This window comes from Stigmatopora nigra, chromosome 19 (genome assembly GCF_051989575.1).
Source record: "Stigmatopora nigra isolate UIUO_SnigA chromosome 19, RoL_Snig_1.1, whole genome shotgun sequence".
NCBI lineage: Eukaryota > Metazoa > Chordata > Actinopteri > Syngnathiformes > Syngnathidae > Stigmatopora > Stigmatopora nigra.
This window is the reverse complement of record NC_135526.1, coordinates 7,767,911-7,793,817: the sequence shown is the minus strand read 5'-3', so window position 1 is coordinate 7,793,817 and position 25,907 is coordinate 7,767,911. Positions and strand designations below refer to the sequence as shown.

Here is a 25,907-nt window from a genome sequence, read left to right as displayed (position 1 = left end):
TATATATTATTATTATTTTTCTATCCTTGTCACATTTAAACGTTGTGGCCTTTGTGACCATTGTATTTAATTGTGTGCCTTAAAATAATAATGCATAGGCTATGTATGTAACCCCAACTGCTTGGTCCTGGATAGTCCACACATTTACCAGAAGAGGGCAGTAATGAGTAAGGGTCAAGTAAACTAAGCACAACGCACATGACACTTCCTTACTTTTGGGTGTGAACATTTGAGATTAAAAAAAAAGTAATCAACTGGACAAATAATGAATGATTCGTTTCTACTTTCTATACACTAAATGATAAAAAATGGACTGCATTGTTTGTTCAAAATAACCCCTGTTTCGATATGTTCCTTGTGACGTTTGAATGGTTGAATCGATTCAAAGCGGATGTGGCGTAGAAACTTTCCCGCGGTTTTGTCCCAAGAGTTGGCTTGTTTTTAATGTTTACACTCCTCCGCAACATCACATAGCGTATGTCAATGCAAAAAAATCAACACCATACACTATTTTAAAATCCAATATTAGTATTAGTGAAACAGCAATAAATAGTGAAATGAGATGATTAATTTGAGGAAGAAATTGCGGCAAACGTGACAATGCCTCCGCCCAGCATGCATTCTTTTGAGACAAATCGAACGCACCAAGTCTCGTAATTCACCCAGGTTTTGTGTAGTCCAAACACACCCGCTGGGTTTGGATTTATTATTAAATATACTTTTTAAAAATCGTATTGTTCATTTTAACTTGCAGCAAGATTTGCTATATCTTTTTGATTTAGCGAGATCCGAGAATGCCACCGAAGCGGCGCAGTGCCGGCTCGATCCAAAGCAAAGAGACGAAAAATAAACCCGAGAGTTCCTCATCGGTCGGCAAAACCAGCACAGAGTTAACGGCGAAAAAGTAAGATACTCTTAAAATAATCTAATGTACTATTGATCAAATCAATAATCAATTATAATATTTCACTTCAAGTCATGTTGATTCTGACATTTACTCCTACAAGTTAGTGATCAGCTGGACAATATCTGTGTTAGCTACGTCCTTTCATTAAGGCCTTTGTCCACAATAAACATACATATTTCACTTAGATCTCAAAATCTGAAATATAATTCATATTCTTAACAATCATGAATCGGTTTCAGTTGCATTAGATCATGGGTTTTGTTGTTGTTTTGGTGCATCTCCATGGGAAATCATGAGAAGTTGATACAAAAAGAAACGCAAATCTTCACTTAATATATTAAATTTGTTATTAATAGATGCTCTTATTTACCCCCTGTGAAGGCACAAAGACAAGGATGCTGACTTTATTGCTCTTTGCAAGAGGCTTCATGTGTCCGATGTGGTTTGCGACCGGACCTGGAAGATGTACAAAAGTCGTCAGCAGTCCCTGGATGAATTACAAGTACGTATAGTTTATACATTATCTCATCATTATATAATCCTAGACCATTTATCCAATCATATGAGCATCGCTGATTGTATTCGACCTTGTGACTTACTAACTACCACAACATTTGCCCTAGAAATACTATTCATATATAATGTAAACCATAAGTGTCCAAGTCTGCTCTATCCATTCTGGTTAGGTTTAGCTGAACTGCATATTTTCTTTCTTCTGACATTAGGTAGATCAAAAAAGATTATGGGGTGCCGCCCTGTTTGCTATTGTGACCGACATGGATGCCAATTCCTTCACCCTAACTCAGGTCCTGAAAGCTGTTGGTATGAAGTAAGTACTCCTGCTATTTTTTTCTGTATTTATTTGCCCACCAAACCTTAACCAACCGTAATGTATTCAGCGTAAAGCAGTTTGTAGGTTTGGTTCGGAAACTAGACATCAACCTGGATACAATAAGCACCAAAGTGAATTCAACACTGACACGTTTGGAGAACAAATATGAAGTAACCTTGGCTCTTTACCAGAGGTTTGAGAAGTGAGTAAAGTATAATAATAATAAAGCAGTTAAAGATTCTTCATTTGAAAGATTCATTGTTTTTGCAATGTTCTTTTTGTTGTTGTTTCAGGACATGTAAAAGTATATTTGCGGTGCCCACTCAGACAAAGTAAGTCGATGGCAAAAACAATTGTTTTCTACATTTCTCGTTTCAATTTTTTCATATTAAAGCTGTGCTGACTGTTCACTATCAGTTTATTTTTTATTTTTTTCCAGGGAGAATGAAACCATACGGGCCTGCTGGACAATGTTTCTTTTAGCCAAAGGTTAGTGTTTTTGTGCAACTATTTCCATGTCCTTTTTTTCCCCCACTCTTCCTTTCTTTTCGCTTCCAATGTCTGTATTTTAATTTTGTGAACCTGATACTTAAGTTTGATGATGTTTCAATGCAGGAAGGACCTTGCAGATGGAGGATGACCTAGTCATATCATTTCAGTTGTTGCTCTGCACGCTCGAGTTATTCACCAAACGATGCTCTCCCGATTGCCTACAGCCTTTTTACCGTAAGTCACGTTGGTCGTAGGTCGGAAGTTTCTAATCCAGTGTCATGGGGTTGTAAATTATTCCATGTGGCGTATCTTATTGCGTTGGGATTGCTGTGAATAATATTGTTCTTTATCCGCCATTTTCAGGATCCGCCATCAGCAAATTTCAAAGTCCCGTCACACGAACGTCTCGCCGCAACCAGGTCAACTCCAAAGCGCGAGTCACAGAACCGGTGGTGGATCTCCTGCTGCTTGAAACCTTGTGCAAAGAAAATGAATGCAATTTAGATGAGGTGCACCTCTCTTCGTCTTGTGCATTACTTTTGGAAAAACATCATGTTCAATATCAATAACCCTTTATAATTGTAGGTGAAACATGTGTATCAGACCAGTTTTTCTGCTTTTGTGGTCTCTTTGGATCTTCATAACACATCCGGTCTTCCTCAGGTATACCTTGTGGAGCACATCGAATCATAAATTCTGAAACATGATCCCTCGCTGCCATTCTTCATACGATATAATTTATTTCTCCCTAAAGGCCAGTAGCATCAATCAACATTATGAAGAGCATTACCTCAAGTGTAGAGACATTGATGCTCGGTTGTTTTTGGACAGCGACGAGACACTTCTTTCGCCAAAAGTGGAACAGTAAGGATTTTTAATGTCAAAATGACCTAGTGCAATAGTTAAGGGAACATGAGACAAAAAACATTTATCAATCCTTTCAGTGTACAAGTGGAGAGAACACCTAAGAAGAATATGTTAGAAGAAGATGCCATGGTGATTCCACAGACTCCAATCAGGTGAATGCAGTATGATATACAGTTACAAAATAGGCAATTACTTAGTTGAAAATGCATTAACTGTGATTAAGATATCAAACGTTACACCCTAACTCAGGGGTGTCCAACCTTTTGCAAAGAGGGCCAGATTTGGTAAGGTGAAAATGTGTGCGGGCCGACTATTTAGCCTGACATTCTTTGAACCATTAACATTAAATACAAATTAACCGTTTCGGATTTTTTTTAATTACAAATGGCATACTTTAACTTTTACTTTTTTTTTTTTTTTACATTTAGGTTTTTACCAAAATCACAAACCACAAAAAATTAAGAAAACTATCAAGGATATCTAAGTTCATGTGAAACATCACATATTATTCACTATTATATGCTCACTGTAGGAACAGTGCTGAAAACAAAACAATGATCACTGCATATTCAAACTGTGATTTTGACCATCACAAAAAAAATAATGAACTCATGTATTTTATACTGTGGTCAACAGTGCTGGCGGGCCGTGTATTATTGATTTCATGATAGAGGCCACGGGCCGGTAAAAATTTGTCCACGGGCCTTAATTGGCCCGCGGGCCGGACTTTGGACATGTCTGCCCTAACTCTTTATGTTGAGATTTTTTTCTTAGCTCATCTCATTTTCTGAACTTCTTTTTTTTTTGTGATCAATATTTTCGATTTTAGAGCTACCATGAACTCCATTCAGCAGTTGAGGGGAGATCTCACCGCTCGTGGTGACCAGCCATCTACAAATTTAGCAACATATTTCAAGGTAGACCTCCACAGTAATCTAAATGTCAACTTATGTTCATATGTGACAAGCATTCTTTTGGGGGGTTATCAGAACTGTACTGTAGACCCAGCTCAGGATATTCTGAAACGCTTGGAGACACTTGGACAAAAATTCAGCCAGAGGTTTGCTGAGGCCATTGGACCCCAATGCATTTCTCTCGGAAAGGAGGTACCATGAAACATTTTCATGTGCACGTCCAACAATATTTGTTCTTATAATTGCTCTTAATGTATTTTTGTCTACTAGAGATTTAATCTTGGTGTCAAACTCTACTACAAAGTCATGGAGGCAATGCTTAAATCGGTACCGTAAATCATGCATTTTTCTTCTTCAAAATGTATCCATTTATACGCTTATGCATGAAAATACAATAGAATACGTTCTATAATGCTATACATTCCCTATCTTTTAGGAAGAGAAGCGACTGTCTGAGCAAAATTTCAGGTAGGAATGATTTCAAACGTTTTCTATTTATATATATTTCATTTTGGGAAAGCTTTCTTGGCCTTAATTCACTTGCCATCAATTCCAGTAAACTCCTCAACAACTCCACATTCCATACATCGCTCTTGGCCTGTGCCCTTGAAGTTGTCATGGCAACATATGGAGGTGTGTCATTTATATATATATATACCTATATCGGTCAAATTTGGACTTTACTTTGGTTTTCCTAACAAAGGTTTATTTCTCTTGACTAGAGAGCAGTTTTAAGACTGGGGGATACAATCACGGACGTAATGCAGGAGAGCCGGGTACAGCGGACCTGTGCTTTCCGTGGATTCTGGACGTGTTGGATCTCAGCGCCTTTGATTTCTATAAAGTCATTGAAAGTTTTATCAAAGCGGACACCACTCTGATCAAAGATATTGTCAAGCATCTGGAGACTTGCGAGAACCTCATCATGGAACGTATAGCCTGGAAGACGGTCAGTGAGATTTATATTACTTTTATACATATTAATAAGATCACATTTATTCTGTGTCTCTTTAAATCCAGAGTAATTCTTTGCACCAATTCCCATGCTTGATTGATTTTATTGAAATTCACCAAAACCTGTAGTTATTCTTGTTAATTTAAACAGACATAGTGTCATGAATATAGCAAATACTACACTTTTAAAGATTTCCTTTTTTTTTAGTTTTTAATTAGTAAGCATTCCCAATACAGAGAGATCATTTGAAGTTTTAATTTTTTTAATTTAAGCTATTTTGAAATTCAAAGAAATACCACTAAATGATTATCCAATTTTTTTAAACCCGGGGTAATAATGACTGTGAATGTTGACCTTTCATTGTCATTAACACTGTTAAACGTCCAATATATTTTGACTGGGAAAATGGATTGGACGTCTAGTACCGTCAATAGTTTACAGTCACACTGATGGGAAATTCTGAGTCATTTTTAGAAGTGATTGATAGGCATATTTCACACAGTCACAGAGGTTTTGTCATCATCCTCGATCACAATCCCTCTTGGATCAGGAATTCGACACATTTCTCGAGGCGTGTTGTTGCTCGCACGCTGATGTTTTTTTTTTACAAGTGATGCGTTTTTTTGCTGTGTCAAATCAGACCCTGACAGGAATGTTACAAGGCTCAGTCTTGCAGCTTTTTGCAAAAAAAAAGGACGTTACATTTGTTTACATTCATGTCCCCACCAATGAGGGTTATTACTGTTGCCACGATACGATACCTTTTTTTGAGTTTGACTGATTTTATTTCACTTTAGTAATGTTTTGAAACTTGCGTAATACCAATGATTACCAGTCATTGACAACACCTGGATGTTGAGTCATTGTGTGTCTGTGGCATTGATTGCCCATTCAACTTACAGCTGTAAGGTAAGTGATTGTGTGACTCAGTCGTGTGGCTTTTAGTTCGGTTGCTCAGCAATAACTGGCACATCCACTTTGTGAAACCAGACTTCAGTCTTCAACTCATTCTTACACTTTCATAAAAAAGGCTGTCTAATGTCACCACACTTGATAAATGACTCAAAACGAATTCTGTACATTAAAACAGCTATAATACTGGCTTCAAATGAAAAATAAGACAAGCTACATTTCATGCGTGTGAAAAAAGAGAAGCTTATTACTGTACAGTTACACTCCCATGTTACTCCAAGTCACGTGAGTGATAGTTCTGTTTGTATTGTCACCATGGCACAAATATTGCTCTTATTATATGTCTTAATCCATGGTACTGTTTCAGCAGAAATCCTTTTTTTTTCTTTCTTTTAATTGTCTTTGCTAGAATCCTTTTGGTATCACAGAGTGGAGTTGTTTTTTGACTGTAAATTCTCAGTATCCCTCAAGTGACTTCTCTGATAATTCAAGGTCAGATTTCTCGCGGTAGGTTTTGGGCTATTTTGTGCACTGTCTCCTTGTAACCTGTCGAGAAGCTTTACACCATTGTGCCAAACAGTGGACTTGCGTTTGATGGAGCTTTGAATAGTCTCTGAAGTGAAGTAATAAACCACTGGGTCAAAGCAGCAGTTGGTCACTGCTATGCACAGTGAAATGGGATAGATGGTTCTCACCACATGTTCTGCGGAGCATCCTTTGAGAACTTTGGTCCGGACCAGAGAGTAGAACATGAGATTAACGTTGTACGGGATGAAGCAGAAACAAAAAATGAGCAGATGTACAAAGATCATCCTTAGAACCTTTTTCTTATTGATGCTACCACCTCGACTGATGGTTTGGGGTTTATTCAACGTTCGTAGAACCATGGCGGAGCAAAAAACATTCACCATTAGCGGGATCACGAATCCCACTGTCTCGATGAACATCACTACCTTGGAGAGCTCAGACTTCCACTGGTTGCTGGAATAGTTTTCAAAGCAATAATTGGAGGCGTTAACGTTTTTAGGTGATGTGGTGTCCAGAAGGAACCCAGTGGGAATACTCCCAGAAAGAACTAATACCCAAACGGCAAGGCAGGCCAGTTTGGCGTTGCGCTTGGTCCGAATTTTCTGAGACCGAAACGGATGCACGATGGCCAAAAATCGGTCGACGCTGATGCATGTGAGGAAGAAGATGCTCCCGTACATGTTAGTGTAGAAAAGAGCCACAGAAATCTTGCACAGCTCACTTCCAAACATCCATTCCCGTTTAATGAAGTAGACGATGCGAAAAGGCAGGCTGAGGACAAACAGGGAGTCGGAAACCACTAGGTTGACCATGTACGTGGTGGTCTCGTTCCTCAGCTTTAGCGTGCACCCAAAAATGTAGACAGCCACCAGATTGAAGAGAAATCCGAAGATAAAAACCAGGCTGAAAACGGTGCTGTACAGCGGGTACTTGAAGTCATCGTTCTTGTTGCAATGCATTAAAGTGTGATTGGCACCCACTGGACCCATGTTGTTCATGTTTGAAACCAGCTGTAGAGTCTGTAGCTCTCTCAAAGAGTTGTAGGCGTCCTCTGTCATACCCAGTTAAAAAAAAACCTGTTCATCCAGTGGTCTGTAACAGACAAATTTTATGCAGATCGATCAGGAGAAAAAATGACACCCCAACGGCTTCCTCAGAGCGACTAAATACCTTTTGGTTGTATTTGTCCTTGCCTGTTATACAGGCGTCAAAGATGGGAAGTTTTCAGTGTGTTCCTCAGTTGATTTTTGTGTTCCACTTCCTAAAAACGTCACATCATGCCTCCTCACAGCCTGAAAAAAAGATGAAGTGATTCTTCTTTTTTTTAACTCATATGTGTAATAACACTCTCTTGTGTTTCCTGGTGTGAGCCTGCTCGGTCTGAAGTTCTTTTATGAGCTGTTATGGTTTCAAACAAGCTGGGACAAAAGAAAAGGGAGGTGCCACTACTTGCAAATCCCTCCCAGTTCTGCTTTTTTTTTGTTTGCACCTAGTTTCAATTCTAATATCAGTCTAGCCATTTGCACCTGGATTTCCTTTTTATCAACTCTTGGGTGCATTAAAGTGTTTCGCTTGTGGAAGGTGACTGTTTATGGTCTTTTTTTTTCTTATCATTTCTTTACTTGAATAAAAAGTCAATACTGGACTTTGCTCAGCAAAGACTATGGGAGATGATGACAAACAGCACGCCCACAGTTGACATTTGCAAGAGACTGCAAAAGTAGAACACGAGTGGTTGCGGGTCTCTACCTGCAGCGATTGAGTAGAAACCACACCCTATTTCCTGCATGTGCTCATCTCCTGTCTGTGTACTTGTGGAAGGTTTGCCTTCTGAGTAAAATGTGGGCTTATAGCCCAAAAAAGGATCTTTTGTTAAGATTTAAACTTTGATATTAGGATCCTCTCTTTCTGACTATGTAAAAGTGAGAAATTACTTTATAATTGATTAATTGTGCCTTTTTTTTAAACTTCTTTTAGGCTTCTCCTCTGTTCGATCTCCTAAAGCAGGAGTATGAGCTCGGTTCTGTAGAACAAACAGAGACGCCGGCCAGTTTCAACCAGCCGTTACAGCACAATCACACCGCCGCCGACCTGTGAGTCTGCATTAACAGTGAATTTTGCAAAACCACCATGACTCAGAGGGGAATTTCATATTTGTCTGTCTGATTTTACCATTGTGTAAAATGTTATTTGAAGAAAAAAAACTTTGAAAACCACTTAACCACCAGACATTTTCGCTGGTCCCCCCTTTTTTTTGTCAGATATCTGTCCCCCGTACACCCGTCCCTTCGCATCTTAGCGCCAAAGTCCCCGGCCAAAGTGGGCTCTCAAGCTGCCGCCGCGCTTCCGGGACAGAACCCTCGACAAATGAAGTCTAACTCACTAAGCCTCTTCTATAAGAAATGTAAGATGGAATGGGCTGTAAAAAATTAAAAAAAATCCTCCATATAAGGGGGGAATCGCACACTAATTCTCATTTTTTTATTTTTTTTATTTGTCTCCTGGCTAGTGTACCGCCTGGCTTACACCAGGTTGAAGATGCTCTGCTCCTACCTGCTCTCCTCCCATCCGGAACTGGAACTCATCATCTGGACTCTCTTCCAGCACACTTTGCAGCACAACTACGAGCTCATGAGAGATCGACACCTCGATCAGGTAGCCCGAATATTTTTCACCGCTCCATCCACTCGCCACCTCCCTTCTAACCTTTTGTCGCCCTTTCCGTCCACATAGATGATGATGTCATCCATTTACGCCATATGCAGGGTTAAAAGCGTGGAACTACGCTTCAAGACTATTGTGTCGTCGTATAAGGACATGCCCAACACCAGCCAGGAGGTGACGCTGTCTTTCCACTCGCCTTATTAATTCAATTTGAAAAAGAACACTTAATTTCTCGACTCTTATTCAAGCTAATGTAAGTTGATGTGTCCGCACAGACTTTCAAGCACGTGTTGATCGGCGGCGACCATTATGACTCCATCATCATCTTTTATAACGAGGTTTTCATGCAAGAGCTGAAAACCAACATTCTTCAATACGCTTCAACAAGAGTAAGACATCCCTCCCCTGCTTCATTTCGTTCAAGTCTGGACTGTTGACGTTTTTCTGGTTGCTTTCTTGCAGCCGCCCACCCTTTCTCCGATCCCTCAAATCCCTCGCAGCCCTTTTCCCAGTTCGCCTCTGCGTGTGCCTGGAAGCAACAACGTGTACGTCTCGCCCATGAAGAGCTCACGTTCTCCTTGCATCATGACGCCACGAAGCAGGTGAGTTCCCACTTCTTCCAAAGTGTTAATTTCAGCTTAAACTTGCTGCTTTTCCCCGCAGAATGCTGGTTTCCATCGGCGAATCGTTCGGGGTGAGCCGCTTTTTGTATTGTTTACCGCATTTTTGACCTACAGAGGCAAATATTTGACTCTCCCGTTTCTCATGCAGACGCCCAATCGCTTCCAAAAGATCAATCAGATGCTTAACAGCGGCGAGCGCTCTTTAAAGAGAACCTCAGATCACATAGGAACTCCCAAACATTTAAAGAGGTTACGATTTGATGTCGATGGCCAAGATGAAGCCGACGGAAGGTTGGTGTGAAATCTTGGCGACCAGAGAGAAAACGGTCCTTGTTATATAACCATTTTTGTGGTATTTCTAATTAGCAAATCTGACGGAGATTCAAGACTTATACAGAGGCTCAATGATTTGAGTAAGTAACATAACTTCTTGAAATTTAGCTTGATTCCTTTGACGAATGGGGGAAAAAAATATGTTATTGCGCAGGATATTAACATTCTCCAATTTTCCATTCAGGCTCTGCTCGCAGTCGCATGCAAGAGCAGAAGATGAAGGAAGAGGTGGAATCACGAAAGGGACAACACTAAAACCGTCCGAGAAGTCCACTCTCGTTTGCACTGGGAGCCTGATTTACTCTGTACATTTAGCGTTTTGTTTTAGTACTTATTTAACGTTTCTCAGAGGATTGCTATGTAAATATGTGCTCGGGGTTCTGATTAGACGATTCATTTTCATTTGATGTGTTGTTTGCGTTTGAATTACTAAGATAGAACACTGCATTTTTAATTAAGTTTTTTTTTTTTGTGGGGGGGGGTTGTAGATTTTTTGCAGTGTCGTTAAGTTCAATCATGACACAACAGTGGGTCGATCAGTAGATGATAAACATACAAAAACATGCTTATTTTTGTTTTTGAACCCAAGATAAATCATTTAAAAACCATAAAGAGGTAGGTTAAGGAAAAATTGTTTGTAATGATTTAGCTTGCTCATCTTTTTATTTAAAAAAAAGTTTGTTTTTTTGAACAAGACACTTGAATTTCTGTTTTACTGTTCCATAGTTGAGGTTTTAGTAAATGATGAGCATGCAGAATTTTTTTTACACTATATTTTAATTAAAAATGCAAAATATTAGGATTTTCTGTATTTTAATTGTTTTACGGATCCATAAAAAAAGTTTAGTGACATTTAAGTTTATTTGTTTGTGTTCATCTAAATCCTTTGTTAGTGATTTTTGTATCTCGTTTTTTCCACTCAATACCTTCAAAGTCCTCTATGCACTTCAGTTTTGTCATCAACCACATTACAAAGTACTTTATTTTATTCACTGTTGTATAACAGCTGTATTGTGCTGACACCCTTTCATTATGAACCAATAAAACACAACCTATTGGTTCAAGAACCTGAAATTTGTATTGAAACAACTATTTTTTTTATTTTTGTCAATGATCTTTTAATTATACTCTTGCATTTAACAGCCTAACAGTCTTTTTTAGAAATGCATTCCCTGTTTTTCCACTTCTGACTTCCTCAGGGAAATCTTGTACGGTGGACAACAACCATTTTAATTAATACCTCGACTCAGAAACACATTATGAAGTGGTTACATTTTAATTGGCCGGATCCCCATGGGTTGCTGCTGATAGAAGCCACAGTTCCTCACAGAACACTCACAGAAAACCACTGAACGTCAAAGTGCTCGCACATCTTGGCAGATCTTCATTTATTTTTTGGACTGCAAAAGGATCGTCATTCCGAGTTTGCTTCAGGGATGCAAAACATCACTGTGAGTACTTCTATATTCCTATTATAATTGTATAATGACAATAATTCAGACATTCAATTGAATTCTATATACAGAAGGGAAAAAGTGCTAATGTGCCTTTGCTGTCCCTCAGCCAGATCAATGGCGCGAGATCATGAACAAAAAACTAGCGTTCCCCCAGGAGCTCATCGGCGCCATCCAGGAAGGGAAAATGGATCTGGTGCGTGGCCTCCTCAAGACGGGTGACGGCATTGTCCGCCAGCTAGATGACTCGGAAGACCGCCTATGGAGAGAAGCCCTCAACCTCTCCATCCGCTTGGGGAGTGAGGGCGTGATGGACGCCCTCCTCCAAGGCGTCAAGTTCGACTTCCGGCAGATTCACGAGGCCCTGCTGGTCGCCGTGGATACCAACCAGCCGCGGGTGGTCAAGCTCCTGCTGGACCGGCTGGATCAGGAGAAAGGCAACAAAATGGACGTGCGCTCCTTCTCCCAAGCCATCTTCGACCACTCCATCGACAACTCGCAGTTCGCCCCGGGCGTGACCCCGCTGACTTTGGCCTGCCAGAAGGATCTGTACGACATCGTGGCCGTGCTGACCCGGAAGGGCCACGTCATTCCTTGGCCCCACGAGATCTCCTGCGCTTGTCTGGAGTGCCGCAACGCACGTCAGTACGACCTGCTTAAGTTCTCCCTATCCCGCATCAACACTTACCGCGGCATCGCCAGCCGCGCCTACCTTTCCGTCACGTCCGACGACGCCATGCTCAGCGCCTTTGGTCTCAGCAGCGAATTGCGCAAGCTCTCTCGGAAAGAGCCCGAGTTCAAGGTCAGTGCTTGATCGCCACCTAGCATCCTCTAAATAGGCCTTTTCACCATATTCAATGGCAGGAAAGGTACTTCTATATTTATATATATATGTTCTACCTTTATATACGTATATATATTTTGAATATTGAATAAACTTTGCAGGGAAAAAAGAAAATATGGCAAAAAAAGGTCAATTCATCACATTAGGTCACCAACTTTTTCACTAAATAAGTTGATTTATGAATCAAACTCACACTTGAATTTTCTTTGGTTCTTTGGTATCTCATGCAGCCTCAGTATCTAAGCTTGGAGGAGCTTTGTCAAGAGTTTGCCGTGGAGTTGCTGGGAATGTGTCGCAACCAGAGCGAGGTCACCACCATCCTCAACAGCTGTGGGGACGAGAGCCAGGACGACCTTGACCAGCAGGCTTTCGAGGAGGGCATCCCCAACTTGTCCAGACTGCGCTTGGCTGTCAACTACAACCAAAAGCAGGTAACCGGTCATGCGGTCACCAACTGGATTCAAACCTGCACTCTCTCCTCCTTTTTTTGTCTTTGTGCACGTGCAGTTTGTAGCCCACCCCATCTGCCAACAAGTTCTGTCCTCGATCTGGTGCGGCAAGCTGGCGGGCTGGCGAGGCAGCAGGACGGCGTGGAAGCTCTTTGTATCCATTGGGATTTTTTTCACCATGCCGCTTCTTTCACTGGCATACTGGATTGCGCCCAAGTCCAAGGTGAAACAAAACAAAAAAACGGATCTTGCCTCAACAAAACCTTCACTTTGGGCTTCAGGTGGGGAAGCTCTTAAGGATTCCCGTCATCAAGTTCCTTCTTCACTCCGCCTCTTATCTGTGGTTCCTCATCATTTTGCTGGGCGAATCCATCACCATGGAGTTGTATCGGGATAAATTTGCATCCAGGCAGCAGAACCTCCTGCACACCTCCTTCCACATGGTTTGGGTTGTCGGTTGGTGCGCTTTCTTCTCGTCGCCTTGCTCAATCATTTCCCCGTTTAAGTCCGAATGCCTATTTTTGTCACCTTAGGGTTTTTCTGGTATGAGTGTAAGGAAGTGTGGATAGAGGGACTGAGGAGTTATTTCCTGGACTGGTGGAACTGCTTGGACATGATGGTGCTCAGCATGTACTTGGCGTCATTTTCTTTACGCGTGGTCATCATGCTCAAAGGTCATTTCCTTTGTCCTGAATCCAATGGCACAGAGGAGTGTGTCTACTTCACTCAAACTGGTAGGAAAACAGAAAAGGGTGTCCCTTGTTTAAATGTTATTTTTTTGTTCTTATGCATTGTTTTGGCTGGTGTGGTTTAAAATTGGGGATAACAGTATTTCATTCCTGTTTTTTTGTTGTTGTCAGTACGCGATAACTGGCATCAGGAGGACCCTCAGCTCATTGCCGAGGTTCTATTTGCAGTGACCAGCATGATGAGCTTTACCAGACTCGCCTACATCCTTCCAGCTCACGAGTCCTTAGGAACACTGCAGATTTCCATAGGGAAGATGATTGACGACATGATGAGGTGAGAGGTTCAGTCTTTTGGATGTCATTAACTCGCAAAATGTTCATATTTGATTGTAATTTCAATCACCCTTTTAGATTCATGTTCATTTTGATGATCATTGGGACAGCTTTCCTTTGCGGGATCAACAACGTCTACGTCCCGTATGTCATTTCTTCGCATCTGGGCAGGTGAGAGAGAGGTTGGGTAGGAGATTTATTGTCATTGACGGCACTGAATTACGGCGGTTCTTCACGGCAGGTTAAACGAGACGTTCCATTTCCTTTTCTGGACCATGTTTGGCGTGGCCAATCAGGATTACGTGGACATGCCGCAGTTCGCGCTGGCCGAATTTGTCGGGAGGGTTCTATACGGCATCTTCACGCTTGTCATTGTGATTGTTTTACTCAACATGCTTATTGCTATGATTACAAACTCCTTTCAGAAAATTGAGGTACTATACAAGATCATTTCCATACTTTACTAATACATGTTATTTAATAAGTGGACACATTTTTACATCTTGGCATGTCATTTAAGGACGATGCAGATGTGGAGTGGAAGTTTGCCAGGTCCAAGTTGTATCTCAGTTATTTCAGAGAAGGCCTCACCATGCCAGTTCCCTTCAACATCATCCCTTCGCCCAAAGCTTTATTTTATATCTTAAGGTGAGCAGCAATGCATAAAAAATATTGGGGTGGAAGTCTATAGTTTGTTTATCTTCCGAATTTTCCCACAGAGGCATTTTTAGAAGGATATGCTGCTGTGTTAACTGGAATTCTGAGAAATATCCACCGATTGCTTCACTGGTAAGATTTTGTGTGAATACTTAAACAAAATACGTTGTATATCAGGGCTACATCTAATAGATAATCAAATTAATTGACACCTATATTGTTGAGCTTGAAATTGTCCAAAACTATTTTGAGCCTCCTGATAACACATTTTATTTTTATTACATTTAAAAAAAAAAAGAAAAACAACTGTAAATATATTCTATTTGGATTTTTTTAAATAAATAGTATTAAAAAACTGTAAAGGGACAAAGTCTAAAAAGTATTGTCTATTTATGATTGTTTTTTCAGTATTCAATTTGAATTTTAAAATTAAAAAGTACATAATCAAGAATAAAAAAAGTGAGTTGTTCCAGTTTTTTGCACATTGTTTATGTAATGCATGCAAATAATCAAGTATGTTTTTTGAAGGCCAACAAAAAAGGCTCGGAGGACAACCAGGTGCCGTATCGTCAGCAGGTGAGCCGAGCTCTGGTGCAACGATATATCGAATCAGCACGCAGAGAGTTTGAAGAGACAAGGAGAAAAGGTAATACATGTGGAAATGCACATTCTATTTCCATCTCCCTTGTAGCCATTGGCATCCCATTCACCAGAATTGCTCATTTCCCCACCAGATGTTGGCAATCGCATCACTGAGCTGGGCAAAGTGGTCATGAAGATCCACAACGACCTCAAGGGGGTTCATCAGCATTTCGTCAATGAGCACTCTGCCAGCCAAGAGCCACCCAAGGACGGCGCTTCTTTTCTGGGCAAGTACATCTTGGGCGCCAAAAACAATTTCCGAGGCTTTAACAGCCAGCTGGGTGAGCAAAGTGACGCCACCATAGTAGAAGGGGATCAGATAAAGAACCGAGCAGACCCCAAAAATTCTGACATGCAAATTGAGGCCGAATGCGAGGAAGTAGGGTCCAAGTTAGTGTCTCACAACGATGTGGTAAAAATGGAGGAAGGTAGAAATCAGTTTAAGACTAAGAGCAGCGGCAAAGACCCTGAAAATGACTCGAAAGAGATCATCTCAGAGGCCCCTTCAAATATTGAAGAACAGGAGATTCTGGAAGATACTACTCCTGTCAAAAAAGTCAGTGATAAGGAGGCCGTTGCAAAAAATATGGCCAATGCCATTCAAAGTAAAGAGCTACCGGAAAAGAAAATGACCGTTCACTGGATTCAAACGCAACAGTTTGACCCGAAAATAGGAGGTGAAAATGTCGTGAGCCAGTCAGCAATAGTGTCGCCGTCTGAGAGCAACAATTCCGGGGATACAGGATTTGGTTCTAATGCATCCATTAATGAAACCGGAGCCACGCAGTAGTTGAGAAAAAAAAAACCATCATGACGTCATTAGATTAGTGACATATATCAGGTTTTTTTTGCATAGGGAAATTGATAGTAAATATTGAGACTGGTAACGTCTTATATTCCATTTTTTATTTGAATTAATAGCTCCCTATTTAATTGCTACTCACCATGAATTAGACTGACATTGTGCAAGCCTAAAAAAAATAGTATATTTTTTTAAAAAAAGCCTTATTTATCCAACATTTGTAGCATGCACAATGCAAGTCTCAGCTTGCTTTATACACCCAGTCCAACTAGGGTGAATAATACATCACCTGAGCCCTGTCCCCAAGGTACATTGCGTCCAAGCTGCCACTGGTAAAAAACATGTCTGTATTGTTAATGTGTTGTTTGGATAACTGCAGCAAGAATACAATGGTTGCCAAATAAATTGCAACAAGAAAAACATCTAAGAGGTTTTCAGCAGTGAACTATAATCGACAGACATACTGCATGCTTAAATGCAATCAATTCTTGCAGTAGATATTTATTCATTCTTTCAATGCTAGTGTACGAGTTATAAAAAGTAACTATAATGAGGGTCAACAGGAAATTCATGTTAAATGCCATTTACTGTACAATATAATAGATAAATATCAATCCTTCCAGGGAATTTGTCAATACGGAGGACATTTATTTTAAATCTATTTTTGGCTTAACTAATTTAATGCCAAGAATGTGTTGTAGTAGTTAGTAAAATATGGGAATTGATATTAAAAAAAGTGTATTGGTGAGTTTCCTGTTAAAATGTTTAAAGCCTTACTATACATGGTCATGAACAAATAATGCAAACTGACAACAAAATTTTAAGTTATTTCTTGGAATGCTTGAGCTTTTTTTTTTAACCCTTTCAAATTTTCCAATTTTTGTTTTTTTCTTGATTTTTTTTTCCCTCCAGATATTCAAATTGTTTTTTTTCTTTTTTCTTTTCTCCCCCCTCCCCCACCCCAAGCAGCTCATTCCAAATTCTTTATTGGCAAAGCACACATGCTCGTAAATTAGAAACCCATCTTTTTTTTTTTTTTACAAACAAAATGACATGAAGAAATTACATTGTTAGGATCCACATCCTGCAAATATAAACAGTAACAAATCCAAAACTATTATCTGATAAACATACTTTTTTTTACACTACGGTATACAACCGCACACGCTCAAGTAGAAAAAAAGGGGGCTATAGAGCAACTTCTCTGAATATACAAGAACCCAGTTCCTTTTTTTTTTTTAAATCCTTTTTAAAACCAACAGGGAACTTATTCGAAAAAGTAATCAAGATGCATGGGTGACTCTTAAAGATACAGTGTATGTATTTACATGCATGAAAAGTTCAATAAATATTCTTTTGGTTTTAGTTTCACTACCAAGAAATAAAATGGAACAGAGCCACTCTAAATCAAGGTGCATGTAAATGTTACTATAAACTACAATTAATTTCTGATACAGTATAAGGAAGGATTTTTTGTTTGAATGTGGGCAGAATTCGTGAGAAGACATCAAAATGACAGAAAAAAATTCAATAAAAAGAAAACAACATCAACTTATGCAAATTTACATATTTTACATCAAGAAAATCAGTAATTCTCTTAAAAAAAAAACCTTCCAAAAAGGGTTGGTGGGCATAAGGCAAAGTAAGAAAGTCCATTCTTCTTTCTCTTTCTCTATATGAGCATTTAGGGATTAAACTAACTCAATTTTATTTAATTTACATTCAAACATCTGTCTCTGAAAATTCATGAATGACCAACCAAGCTGAGTTTTTGTATGAGAAGCAACGTGAGAAATGTGATGTATATTTACATTAAATTATTGGAAGGTGATTACTCATTGAGGGTTAAGTGGTGAAAACATATTTGGTGTGAATTCCTGGAAAATATGAGATTTTATGATCACTTGCAAGGTGTGGGTGGATTTGCAAATCCCAACCGTGTATTCCACCTCAGAAGACGTGCAGGTGGCACTGAAATAATGATTAGAATGAGGGCGTTGTAGTTATCTGGAGGCGAAAGCGTAAATGTACTTGTGGTCCTTGTATGGAAAGTTTGACCCACCCCTTCCCTCCCCCCCAAAAAGGAAGAAAACGATCTTAAATACAGTAATGTATAAAAATAGCTTTTCACAGTACTATACGCAAATGTTGTGCATTTCTGACAGTCAAGTAAGCACACTTCAACTATCTTGAAGAACTGAACCTTCATTTTTGTTGAGTAAAGAGACCGCTCGAAAAACTAAAACTTTGCACTTCTGAGAAGTCGTTAAAATGAATTTGTTGAAAATACTGGGTTTGACGGGGCTCCTTCAGGGACATTGCCGTCTTGGTTTGACGGATAGGTGGATGTCTTCACCGTCTCCAAGATCGACTTTCGTACTTGTCGTCTTCGTCGTCGTCCTCTTCCTCTTCTTCTTCCTCGCCTGGCAGATAAGACCGAACTTCTTTCTGCTGGCAAAAAGATGATATTGCATTTGTACTCTTAGATGCCACCTTTAAAGCCAGGACATTTACAAACACAAGTGACCATTTTTAAAAGTAATACTTTGCCGCCTTCTTGTGCAGGTCCAGAGGAATGAAATTGAGCATCATTTGCTAGCGTGTTGTCTTCATCTTTGGATTCTTCCTCCTCGGGCTCTGTAGTGACAGAGGGTGTCTTGGGCTTGTACCAGGAAATCTGCAATACGCGACCTTTGAACTTGGATCCCTGGTTGGCCGCCTGCATGGCACGAGAGGAAGCATTACTCAAGGTTTAGCGCTACTTTAAAAATTAATAATAATACATTTTAACAGGCGTCTCAGATACAAAAGCTCATTACAGCAATGGCTTCTTCTTCTCGATTAATTCCAACTTACATTCTCAGCTTGAATTCGGGTCTTGAAGGTCATGACGACGCTGGTGGCATCCTGGTCACGGAGCTCTTCCAGATCACCAAATTTCTAAAAATGTGTCCCCCCCAAAAAAGCTTTCAGCAAAACACCCTAAGCATTTAAAGTGAAGATTTCCATCCACGTCCTCACCATAAAGTGTGACGTGAGTTCCTCCTTCTCCTCTTGAGTGACGCCGATGATAAAAAGGGCTCGGGGCCGGTGGTCCACCACCATGCGGTTAACGGATCCTACGCGGCCCCTGTTGCGAACGGGGCCCGCTTCCAAGGCCGGCTTCCCTCGGCCACGCCCTCGACACGTCGGGGATCGAAGAATGCCCAGTTGTGTTGCCTGTTAAAGCAGTGGAAAGGACAACTTTTAAACGATGGCAATACTATTATTGTAAGGATACAGCCCTTGATACAGCCCTAAAATGCAGACATCTCTATCAGGAGTGGTGCAACACTACTTTTTACCACCATGAGAAATATATTAAGTCTGTGCATGAGAGAGCATTAAAAAGAGGAAAAATGTGGACCTCCTTTTGTAGCTGCCCCAGTTTCCTCTTGAGGTCGGTCGTGTCTTCTCCAGAGCTCATCTTTTTGTGGAAATCTAACTCCGCATCAAGCAACTCTTTCTGGGCCTGGGCACGAGAAATGAAACAGAATAGGTACAAAGAGTTGAAAAAAGGGTTAGGATTTCCCTTGCCAGTATGTTTGAGACCACACAAGGGCTCCTAACTTACATCGGTCTTGGTTTTGGGCTGGTTTTGACTGGCTTTGGAGACCTGTGAGGCCGGATTCATATCGTTTTGAAGCTGGGCAATCTTTTCAGTCAGCTCCTTCAACGTTTTCATGATGCCAGCCCTTTCCTCTGCTTTCATCCCTCGGTTCTTCTCCAGACGGTTAATCAGCGCCTGATAAGTGATCAGTGGTAAGACCAAATGAGTGAGTGCCAAAGTCATTCTGATAAGTAGGAACAATTGAGTCTCATTTGGACCCTTGCAAGGAAAGTGGTCACTACAGTGGACCTCAACTTAAGTTATTTTGGGTATGTTATGGGTTTAAAATCCATTCACCCATTGACGGCAATAGATGTAAAACGGAACATTTGTTAATCCTCACCTTCTGACACTCAATCTGTTTCTTTAGCATTTCTTGTTTTTTCTTCCTCAAGTCATGTTGTAGTTTCAACGCCTCCTGATTTGGGGGGAAAAAGGCATAAGATGAAGACTCTAAATGGCAAAACTGCACAGGTATAAAAGGCACTTTTGCCCATCAATTTCCCACTCTCAAAGCGTATTAAAAACAATAAGCAACATGCCTGTTTCTTTTTCAGGGCCTCCTGTGCTTCCAGCGGTTTTGCCATTTTACTAAGGCACTTGGAGGACGTTTTGTGTGGGGTGGACACGTAGGGGCCCTTGTGGGTGTTTGTCAGAGCTGTCGCCATCTAAGTGTTCCATACAGGGAGTTGTGGATAAATTAAAATGACCAAAAATAATCACTTGCTGATGTATTTAAAAGGATCACATTGGTTGAGCGGTCTACTGTCCCAGAAAGGCTTAAAATGATACAGATGAAGAAAGGTGAAAACGTACATTGATGGCTTCCGCATTGGGGTTCAGGCTATCAGGCGCATTTGTGATACCGACTGGCGCTGGGGACCGATTCTTGTTCAGCACGTAAGCAGCGGGATTGTGCTGCTTGATGCCCTGCAAACAAACAGAAAAATTCCACAGTATTTGAAAATATGACCTTTCGGGATCTTGTGATTGGAAAAAAAGGGGATCTGACAAACAACTACCAAAATTTAATTCCATTACCTGTGGGACAAGATTGGGATTGGCCACCTGGCTCACCATGCCCTGATCGAGTTGGTGAATGCCCAGCACGTTGGCTTTGCGATGCCAGCGCATATTAATGAAGCGATTGTTGAGGACCGCTTCAGCGCAGTACATGGCCCGACGGGCTTCTTCGTTGCTCGTGAACTGAATTAACGCCACTTCGGGGTCTCCGCCAAAAACCACCTGAATGGATAAAAAAAAAAAATCAATCCCCTTGGTTACCTTGGATGACGTCCACTTTGGAATTCAAAACGACATATTTGTTTCGAATTGAATTGTGACCTGAATGTTGACGATCGTCCCGAACTTGCTGAAGTGCTCGTTAAGCTTGGTGATGGTGTTGAGCTCGGGTGGGATATTGCGCACCTCCAGCTTGGTGTTCACGTGGAAATTCCTCTTAGGGAAGCCACCCTTGTTGTTGAAGTTGGGCCTGAAACCAAATGGTGATAGAACAGTTAACAATTGTGTAAACCCCCAAAAAATCAGGCAGCCGAAAATGTGACTTACTTTTGTATCCATGCTTTTTTAGCCATGGGTCCATCAATAATCATAAAACCCATTGGTCTCTTTCTATGCTGCTCCGAGTTAAAACAGGACATATTGCTTCCAGGTGTGCTTGCTGGCATTGCCGGTTCTGTCTGAATGACTATGTTGGCAGCTGAATGAATGAAAAGAAATCTCATTTCAATTTTTCCCCATCTAAAATCTTCCATTGTGGAGAATTAAGTGTATTTAAGAAAAAAGGAAAATCTTCCATTGTGGAGAATTAAGTGTATTTAAGAAAAAAGGAAAGATTTAGCACCTCTGGATACTTGGCCGTCACTGGATGTGAGGCCGATGAGGTTTGGGCGCTGCGTCTGCACTCGGGGAATGAATTGGCGGTACTGGTTACGACCGGCTCCGGTAAGCCCTGGTGATTCTGGGTTGTAGCCTTCTTGGTCGTAGTTATCTGAGAACACAAAAATGCATCATCAATTAGATGTGTGGAAACACATTTATCAATCTCTTGTTACGTGTCCATATTTCTGTTATGGGTCAAACCCAGCATTTGCCAGCAACTAATTACTGGGGACAACATTGAACACAAAAAAATGAGAAATGAAACACAGACAAACAACCATGTCGTTCGTCACTGTTCAATGAAAAGCTCTCCAAAATTTTGTAACATTAAAAAAAGAAAGGTTTTTGCTTAGAGATTCCTGGAGAGGAAAGCTTTTTATTGGACAGCGACATAATACTCATATGACAAACTAAATTGTAAACAACCACAAAACCCCCAAACATTTACCTATTGTCTTAGAACCCAAACCACAAATTAAAATAACACTGCTAATTTCTGGTCAACAACAACAACAAATATTAGAAATAAAAACAATGGGAAATGAATCCAAATGGGTATTTCAATGGAATGAGCGACGAATGAGGAAATTCTACAATAAGCCTCCAATCTGCTTACATTCCGACTGGACATATCGCGGACGGAGCGACACCGATGAGGAGATGGGAGGAGGCAGAGGAGGAAGAGGAAGAGGAGGCGGTAACCTCACACCGGGGGGTCCGCCGGGAGGCGATGACGTGATCACTGACTGGTGCTTGGGGGTCTCCATTCCACTGGTTGTGATCAGTGGAGGAGGAGGTCCTGATGGAGACAAAAGCCCAAGCTGGTGTCTCATGACCATGAGACTTTCATTCATCAGAGGGGGAGGAGCTTGTAAAGACCTCGTTGGTTGTTGTTGTTTTTTTTTTGTTTTTTTTTTAAATACAAACTCACATCACAATTGCAAAATCACCGAAAAATATATGAACACATTTAACGGGTGAGTTCTGAAATCCCTAGCAACTGAACAACCCAGTTTGTTTTGTAAATTCTAAATCCAGAAAGATGCACAATTGACATCATAGATGAATAGATAATTACCAGACAAAGAGAAGACGCCAGGTGGGGGCGGTGGGCCGTAAGGTGGCATCGGCGGAGGGGGTATCCTGAGTGAGGGAGGTGGCTCGGTGATGAGCGGCGGCATGGGTAGGCCTCCAGGGGGTATCACGGGTGGCGGTGGGAAAGGAATAATGTTGGGAAGATTGACATCGTCCACGATGAGCGGATCGTTGCCGTGATCAAATGGGCAGAGGTCACCCCGGACGCAAAATCCTTTTTCTGCAAGGGAGGTACGATATTATCAGAAAGTTCTTGTTTGACATACAGTACTACTCAGAAAAGGTTTATATACTCTCAATTTGGCAGTCTCCCCCTTCTGAGCTAAAGTAAGACTCGTTCCTGAAAGGCTGATGTCCATTTTGCAGGTGTTTTGAGTATGTCAATTGTGTTCAACCTGAAGGTTTTTGACAACCTTTTGATTTTCTTTGGGTTCTGGAGGCTAAGCTCAACAGTATTTATGACAAGATCTCATTAAGAGAACCGATCCCATGGGGCTAAGTGCTATGACTGTGTGGCCTTAAGGGGCTCAGGCTATTTGAACTGTTTACCTCAGGAGAAGTATATTTCAACCTCGCCCATACCCTCCAGAGAGGACAGTTATCAACATTAATGGTCATTAGTGATGATAATAAACATGACCATCAGCAAAAAAAAAATGGTTCTCTTAAACAAAAGCTAAGTACAACAAAACAATCAACATACACTGCATATTTTGATACTACTGGTCAATTTAATACGATGCTAATCATTGACACCAAGCAATAAAATTTACCGTCATAATCCCTGCATCGCTGCTTGCGTGAAGAATTCTTATTGCCAAAGACCTTGGCGACGCCACCGGTGGACGGGAAGGGGTGCAATGGGGTGGGCAGTAGCGGCGGAGCCTGCTGGGACCTGGACGAGTTATAGCCATCCGCGTCCTTCCTCTCTCCGTCAAATTTTGACTTAAAGTCTGTCGGAGAAGGGATCGAGCGTTAGGACCGTACACACAAAATGTTCCTGCCAAATCCCACAAACCAACCTTGAGGATAGTAAGACAAATTCCAGCCCGTGTGAGCAAAAGGTACATGGAAAGCGGTCCACATTTTATCGTACAAAAAAATAGTTCTTTTCTTTTTCCCGAAACTGCGGTTGTTGTCGTTCTCTCACCTCTTCCTCTGCTCTTTCCACGGCTGCCGCTTCTGCTCCGGCTGTTGCTCCTCCCGCGGGAGCTCCCCCTGCGTCGCTCGTGACGCTCCCGCTCGCGGTACGAGTCGCCGCTCTTGCCGTGTCGATCAAAGTCTCGCCTCTTGCGCTCGTCCCGCCTTCTGTCATCGCGACTTCTGCTTCGTTAAAAACGGAGTACACCACAATTTATGACTCTTCCAACTGTAAACGTGCATTTAGTGCACCGATACAAGTGAACAGATTCAAACCTGGACTCGTTGAAGTCGGAGCGATTCCGCAAAGGACTTCTTCTGCGCCGGTTTTCTCTCTCCTCTTCGGGAGCCTCAACCTTAGAATAAAAAAAATAAATAGCAATTACCTTTCATTGTATGTTTAGATAATATCAAAAGACAACCAGGCATTCCTTACTTCCACTGCATCAGATTTTGGGGGAGGAACGTTGACTACTTCTTTTGGAACTTCCTTAGCAACAGGATTCCGCTGGTAGTTCTTGCTTGTCAGACATTCAAAAAGTTTATCCACAAAGCCTACCGTTTCTGTAATGACACAAAAAAAAGTGCTCAGGTTAATGCATCATTGTTCCTTTGATGGAATCTTAATGACATATTTGTAGTGCAAAAGTCATGTCATCACTCCATCAACTGCTGATGCCATTCTCAACCTAATCTTATTCTCCACACTGTTTCTGTTCGCTACATTTTCCATATTCTTTCATCAATTCAATCAGGTTCTATTTCAGAAGCTTGGAGCTTTCTTATCTTATTTGTTGTTGTTGCAAAAACTAATTATTCTCGTTCATTTAATAATGCATATTAAATATTTCATTGAGTAAAAATCAGCAGGAATCGATTCAGAAATGACTTCAAAACAACCAGACATGATATCAGAATTTCAGTTCTGGTTAAGATGCACATTAATAATCTAAAAGAGAAGGATCTTTCATTGAGGATTTGTTGTTAGAAATGAATACCTTTCTGCAAGAAGACGTCGAGCTGATCGGCACATAGCGCTTTGAGCTCCTTCTCCGGTTTATCCTTCTTTACCAGAGCTACGACGTAATTGGCTAATGCTGAGGGGTCCGCATCACATCTGCAAATGTAAAACAAAAAACGTCAAGCTTTAGATGAGTCAAACTGGATTGGATGTCGATTGTTGACACATGCAGCAGTACATAAATAACCGGCATATCCCCCTCTTCCCATTTAGTGAAAAAGAATAATCATTGTATTAAACTACACACAAAGTATCCATCTTAAATCAAGACAAAACCATTATTGTTGTATTATTATTACTCTTTCTGTGCTGCTGTAAAATATTATGCTTGGTACAACATGCCCATTAAACAATGATCTGCATAATAATACTTTAGGCCTTTTAGTTTGATAAAATGTTTGCTCAAGATTATGTCAGAATGGCTAAGGTAGTGGCAAGTGAGTGTAAAACATCAGCAGCTTTCAACACTTCATTCATGTCAGCTACCTATAAAGACAGCAAACATAAATATCAATTTTCACAGCGCGATCGATGGTAACTATAGCAACAAATATGTCATGCATGATCTTAAAGCAATCTACACATTTTGGAATGATTCCAAAACAGCTTCTAGAATTGCAAACAAGAGGGTGCATGCTCATTCCTGCAGTTTGGAGGCGTGCAACTGAGTAAAGTTATTTTTGGGGAGATCGCATGAAGTTGTGTGGTTTATTATCCCCACTACTACATTTAACACAGAGATCGGGTTATTTCCTAGTGTTTGCAAAGTCAAAACAGATTGATTTCCCTTGAAAAGCAAGCGATCGGCCACGGTGGTCAGTTTCTATAGCTAACTACGTAGCAGGCGTGCTAAATGACATTTCAATTGAAACACTCACATCGGCTCCAGGAGTTTTGCCAGCCACGACTTCAGGGCGTCCACATTTTCTATAATCATCGTGATGGAGACGATAATGCGGTCTATAAAATGAATCGGGGCCCCGATTTGCCTGCTTTCATCGTCTATAAATTTATAAGCTTACGGGCCTTCTGTCGCTTTCCACTGGCAGGTCGCACTGAAGAACTTTACGGTACGTCAACACATGACTGGTGTCGTAAACTCAAAACTGTGTGCAGGCGTTTTTTGCATTCAAAATGCAAATTTAGCCAGCCACAAGAGACTAATTATTCTCATGTGGCTAGAATTTACTCATGTTAAAACAC

At 40.9% G+C, this 25,907-nt stretch overlaps 4 protein-coding genes across 6 annotated transcripts; 2 read left to right on the top strand and 2 right to left on the bottom strand.

Annotated features, from left to right (window-relative positions):
* Positions 1 to 629: 629 nt before the first annotated feature.
* Positions 630 to 11,101, top strand: rb1 (retinoblastoma 1). Its single transcript, XM_077740910.1, has 27 exons — positions 630 to 904; positions 1,289 to 1,409; positions 1,633 to 1,736; positions 1,807 to 1,941; positions 2,033 to 2,071; positions 2,179 to 2,228; positions 2,355 to 2,465; positions 2,595 to 2,740; positions 2,817 to 2,894; positions 2,986 to 3,095; positions 3,176 to 3,250; positions 3,928 to 4,015; positions 4,088 to 4,204; positions 4,283 to 4,339; positions 4,449 to 4,480; positions 4,569 to 4,645; positions 4,735 to 4,961; positions 8,385 to 8,500; positions 8,669 to 8,811; positions 8,917 to 9,062; positions 9,141 to 9,245; positions 9,347 to 9,460; positions 9,534 to 9,673; positions 9,735 to 9,765; positions 9,843 to 9,985; positions 10,061 to 10,107; positions 10,212 to 11,101. The coding sequence occupies exons 1-27, from the start codon at positions 795 to 797 to the stop codon at positions 10,280 to 10,282; spliced, it is 2,733 nt and encodes a 910-aa protein (XP_077597036.1). The 5' UTR covers positions 630 to 794; the 3' UTR covers positions 10,283 to 11,101.
* Positions 4,749 to 7,417, bottom strand: LOC144212784 (lysophosphatidic acid receptor 6-like). Its single transcript, XM_077740911.1, has one exon. The coding sequence runs from the start codon at positions 7,403 to 7,405 to the stop codon at positions 6,302 to 6,304; it is 1,104 nt and encodes a 367-aa protein (XP_077597037.1). The 5' UTR covers positions 7,406 to 7,417; the 3' UTR covers positions 4,749 to 6,301.
* Positions 11,102 to 11,460: 359 nt separating the features above from the next.
* LOC144212922 (short transient receptor potential channel 2-like) lies at positions 11,461 to 15,885 on the top strand. The gene is made up of 13 exons (XM_077741116.1): positions 11,461 to 11,478; positions 11,591 to 12,283; positions 12,556 to 12,756; positions 12,833 to 12,997; positions 13,056 to 13,230; positions 13,308 to 13,508; positions 13,635 to 13,797; positions 13,875 to 13,967; positions 14,038 to 14,230; positions 14,317 to 14,444; positions 14,516 to 14,585; positions 14,982 to 15,099; positions 15,188 to 15,885. The coding sequence occupies exons 1-13, from the start codon at positions 11,464 to 11,466 to the stop codon at positions 15,883 to 15,885; spliced, it is 2,913 nt and encodes a 970-aa protein (XP_077597242.1). The 5' UTR covers positions 11,461 to 11,463.
* A 2,094-nt stretch (positions 15,886 to 17,979) lies between these two features.
* On the bottom strand, positions 17,980 to 25,899 carry rbm27 (RNA binding motif protein 27). 3 transcript variants are annotated; one of them, XM_077740164.1, is made up of 21 exons: positions 25,583 to 25,899; positions 24,682 to 24,800; positions 24,120 to 24,247; positions 23,960 to 24,039; positions 23,694 to 23,866; positions 23,317 to 23,496; positions 22,527 to 22,763; positions 22,065 to 22,247; positions 21,411 to 21,557; positions 21,116 to 21,266; positions 20,891 to 21,038; positions 20,588 to 20,791; positions 20,363 to 20,476; positions 20,089 to 20,214; positions 19,890 to 19,964; positions 19,511 to 19,681; positions 19,304 to 19,408; positions 18,919 to 19,116; positions 18,754 to 18,837; positions 18,443 to 18,616; positions 17,980 to 18,348 (listed from the first exon to the last, which is right to left on the bottom strand). In XM_077740164.1, exons 1-21 carry the CDS (start codon positions 25,639 to 25,641, stop codon positions 18,250 to 18,252), a joined length of 2,955 nt encoding a protein of 984 aa, XP_077596290.1. In that variant the 5' UTR covers positions 25,642 to 25,899; the 3' UTR covers positions 17,980 to 18,249. The 3 variants fall into 3 exon arrangements, with proteins under 3 accessions (XP_077596290.1, XP_077596291.1, XP_077596292.1); XM_077740165.1 differs by having other exon boundaries at positions 17,980 to 18,345; XM_077740166.1 differs by lacking the exon at positions 22,065 to 22,247 and having other exon boundaries at positions 25,583 to 25,898.
* Positions 25,900 to 25,907: the final 8 nt, after the last annotated feature.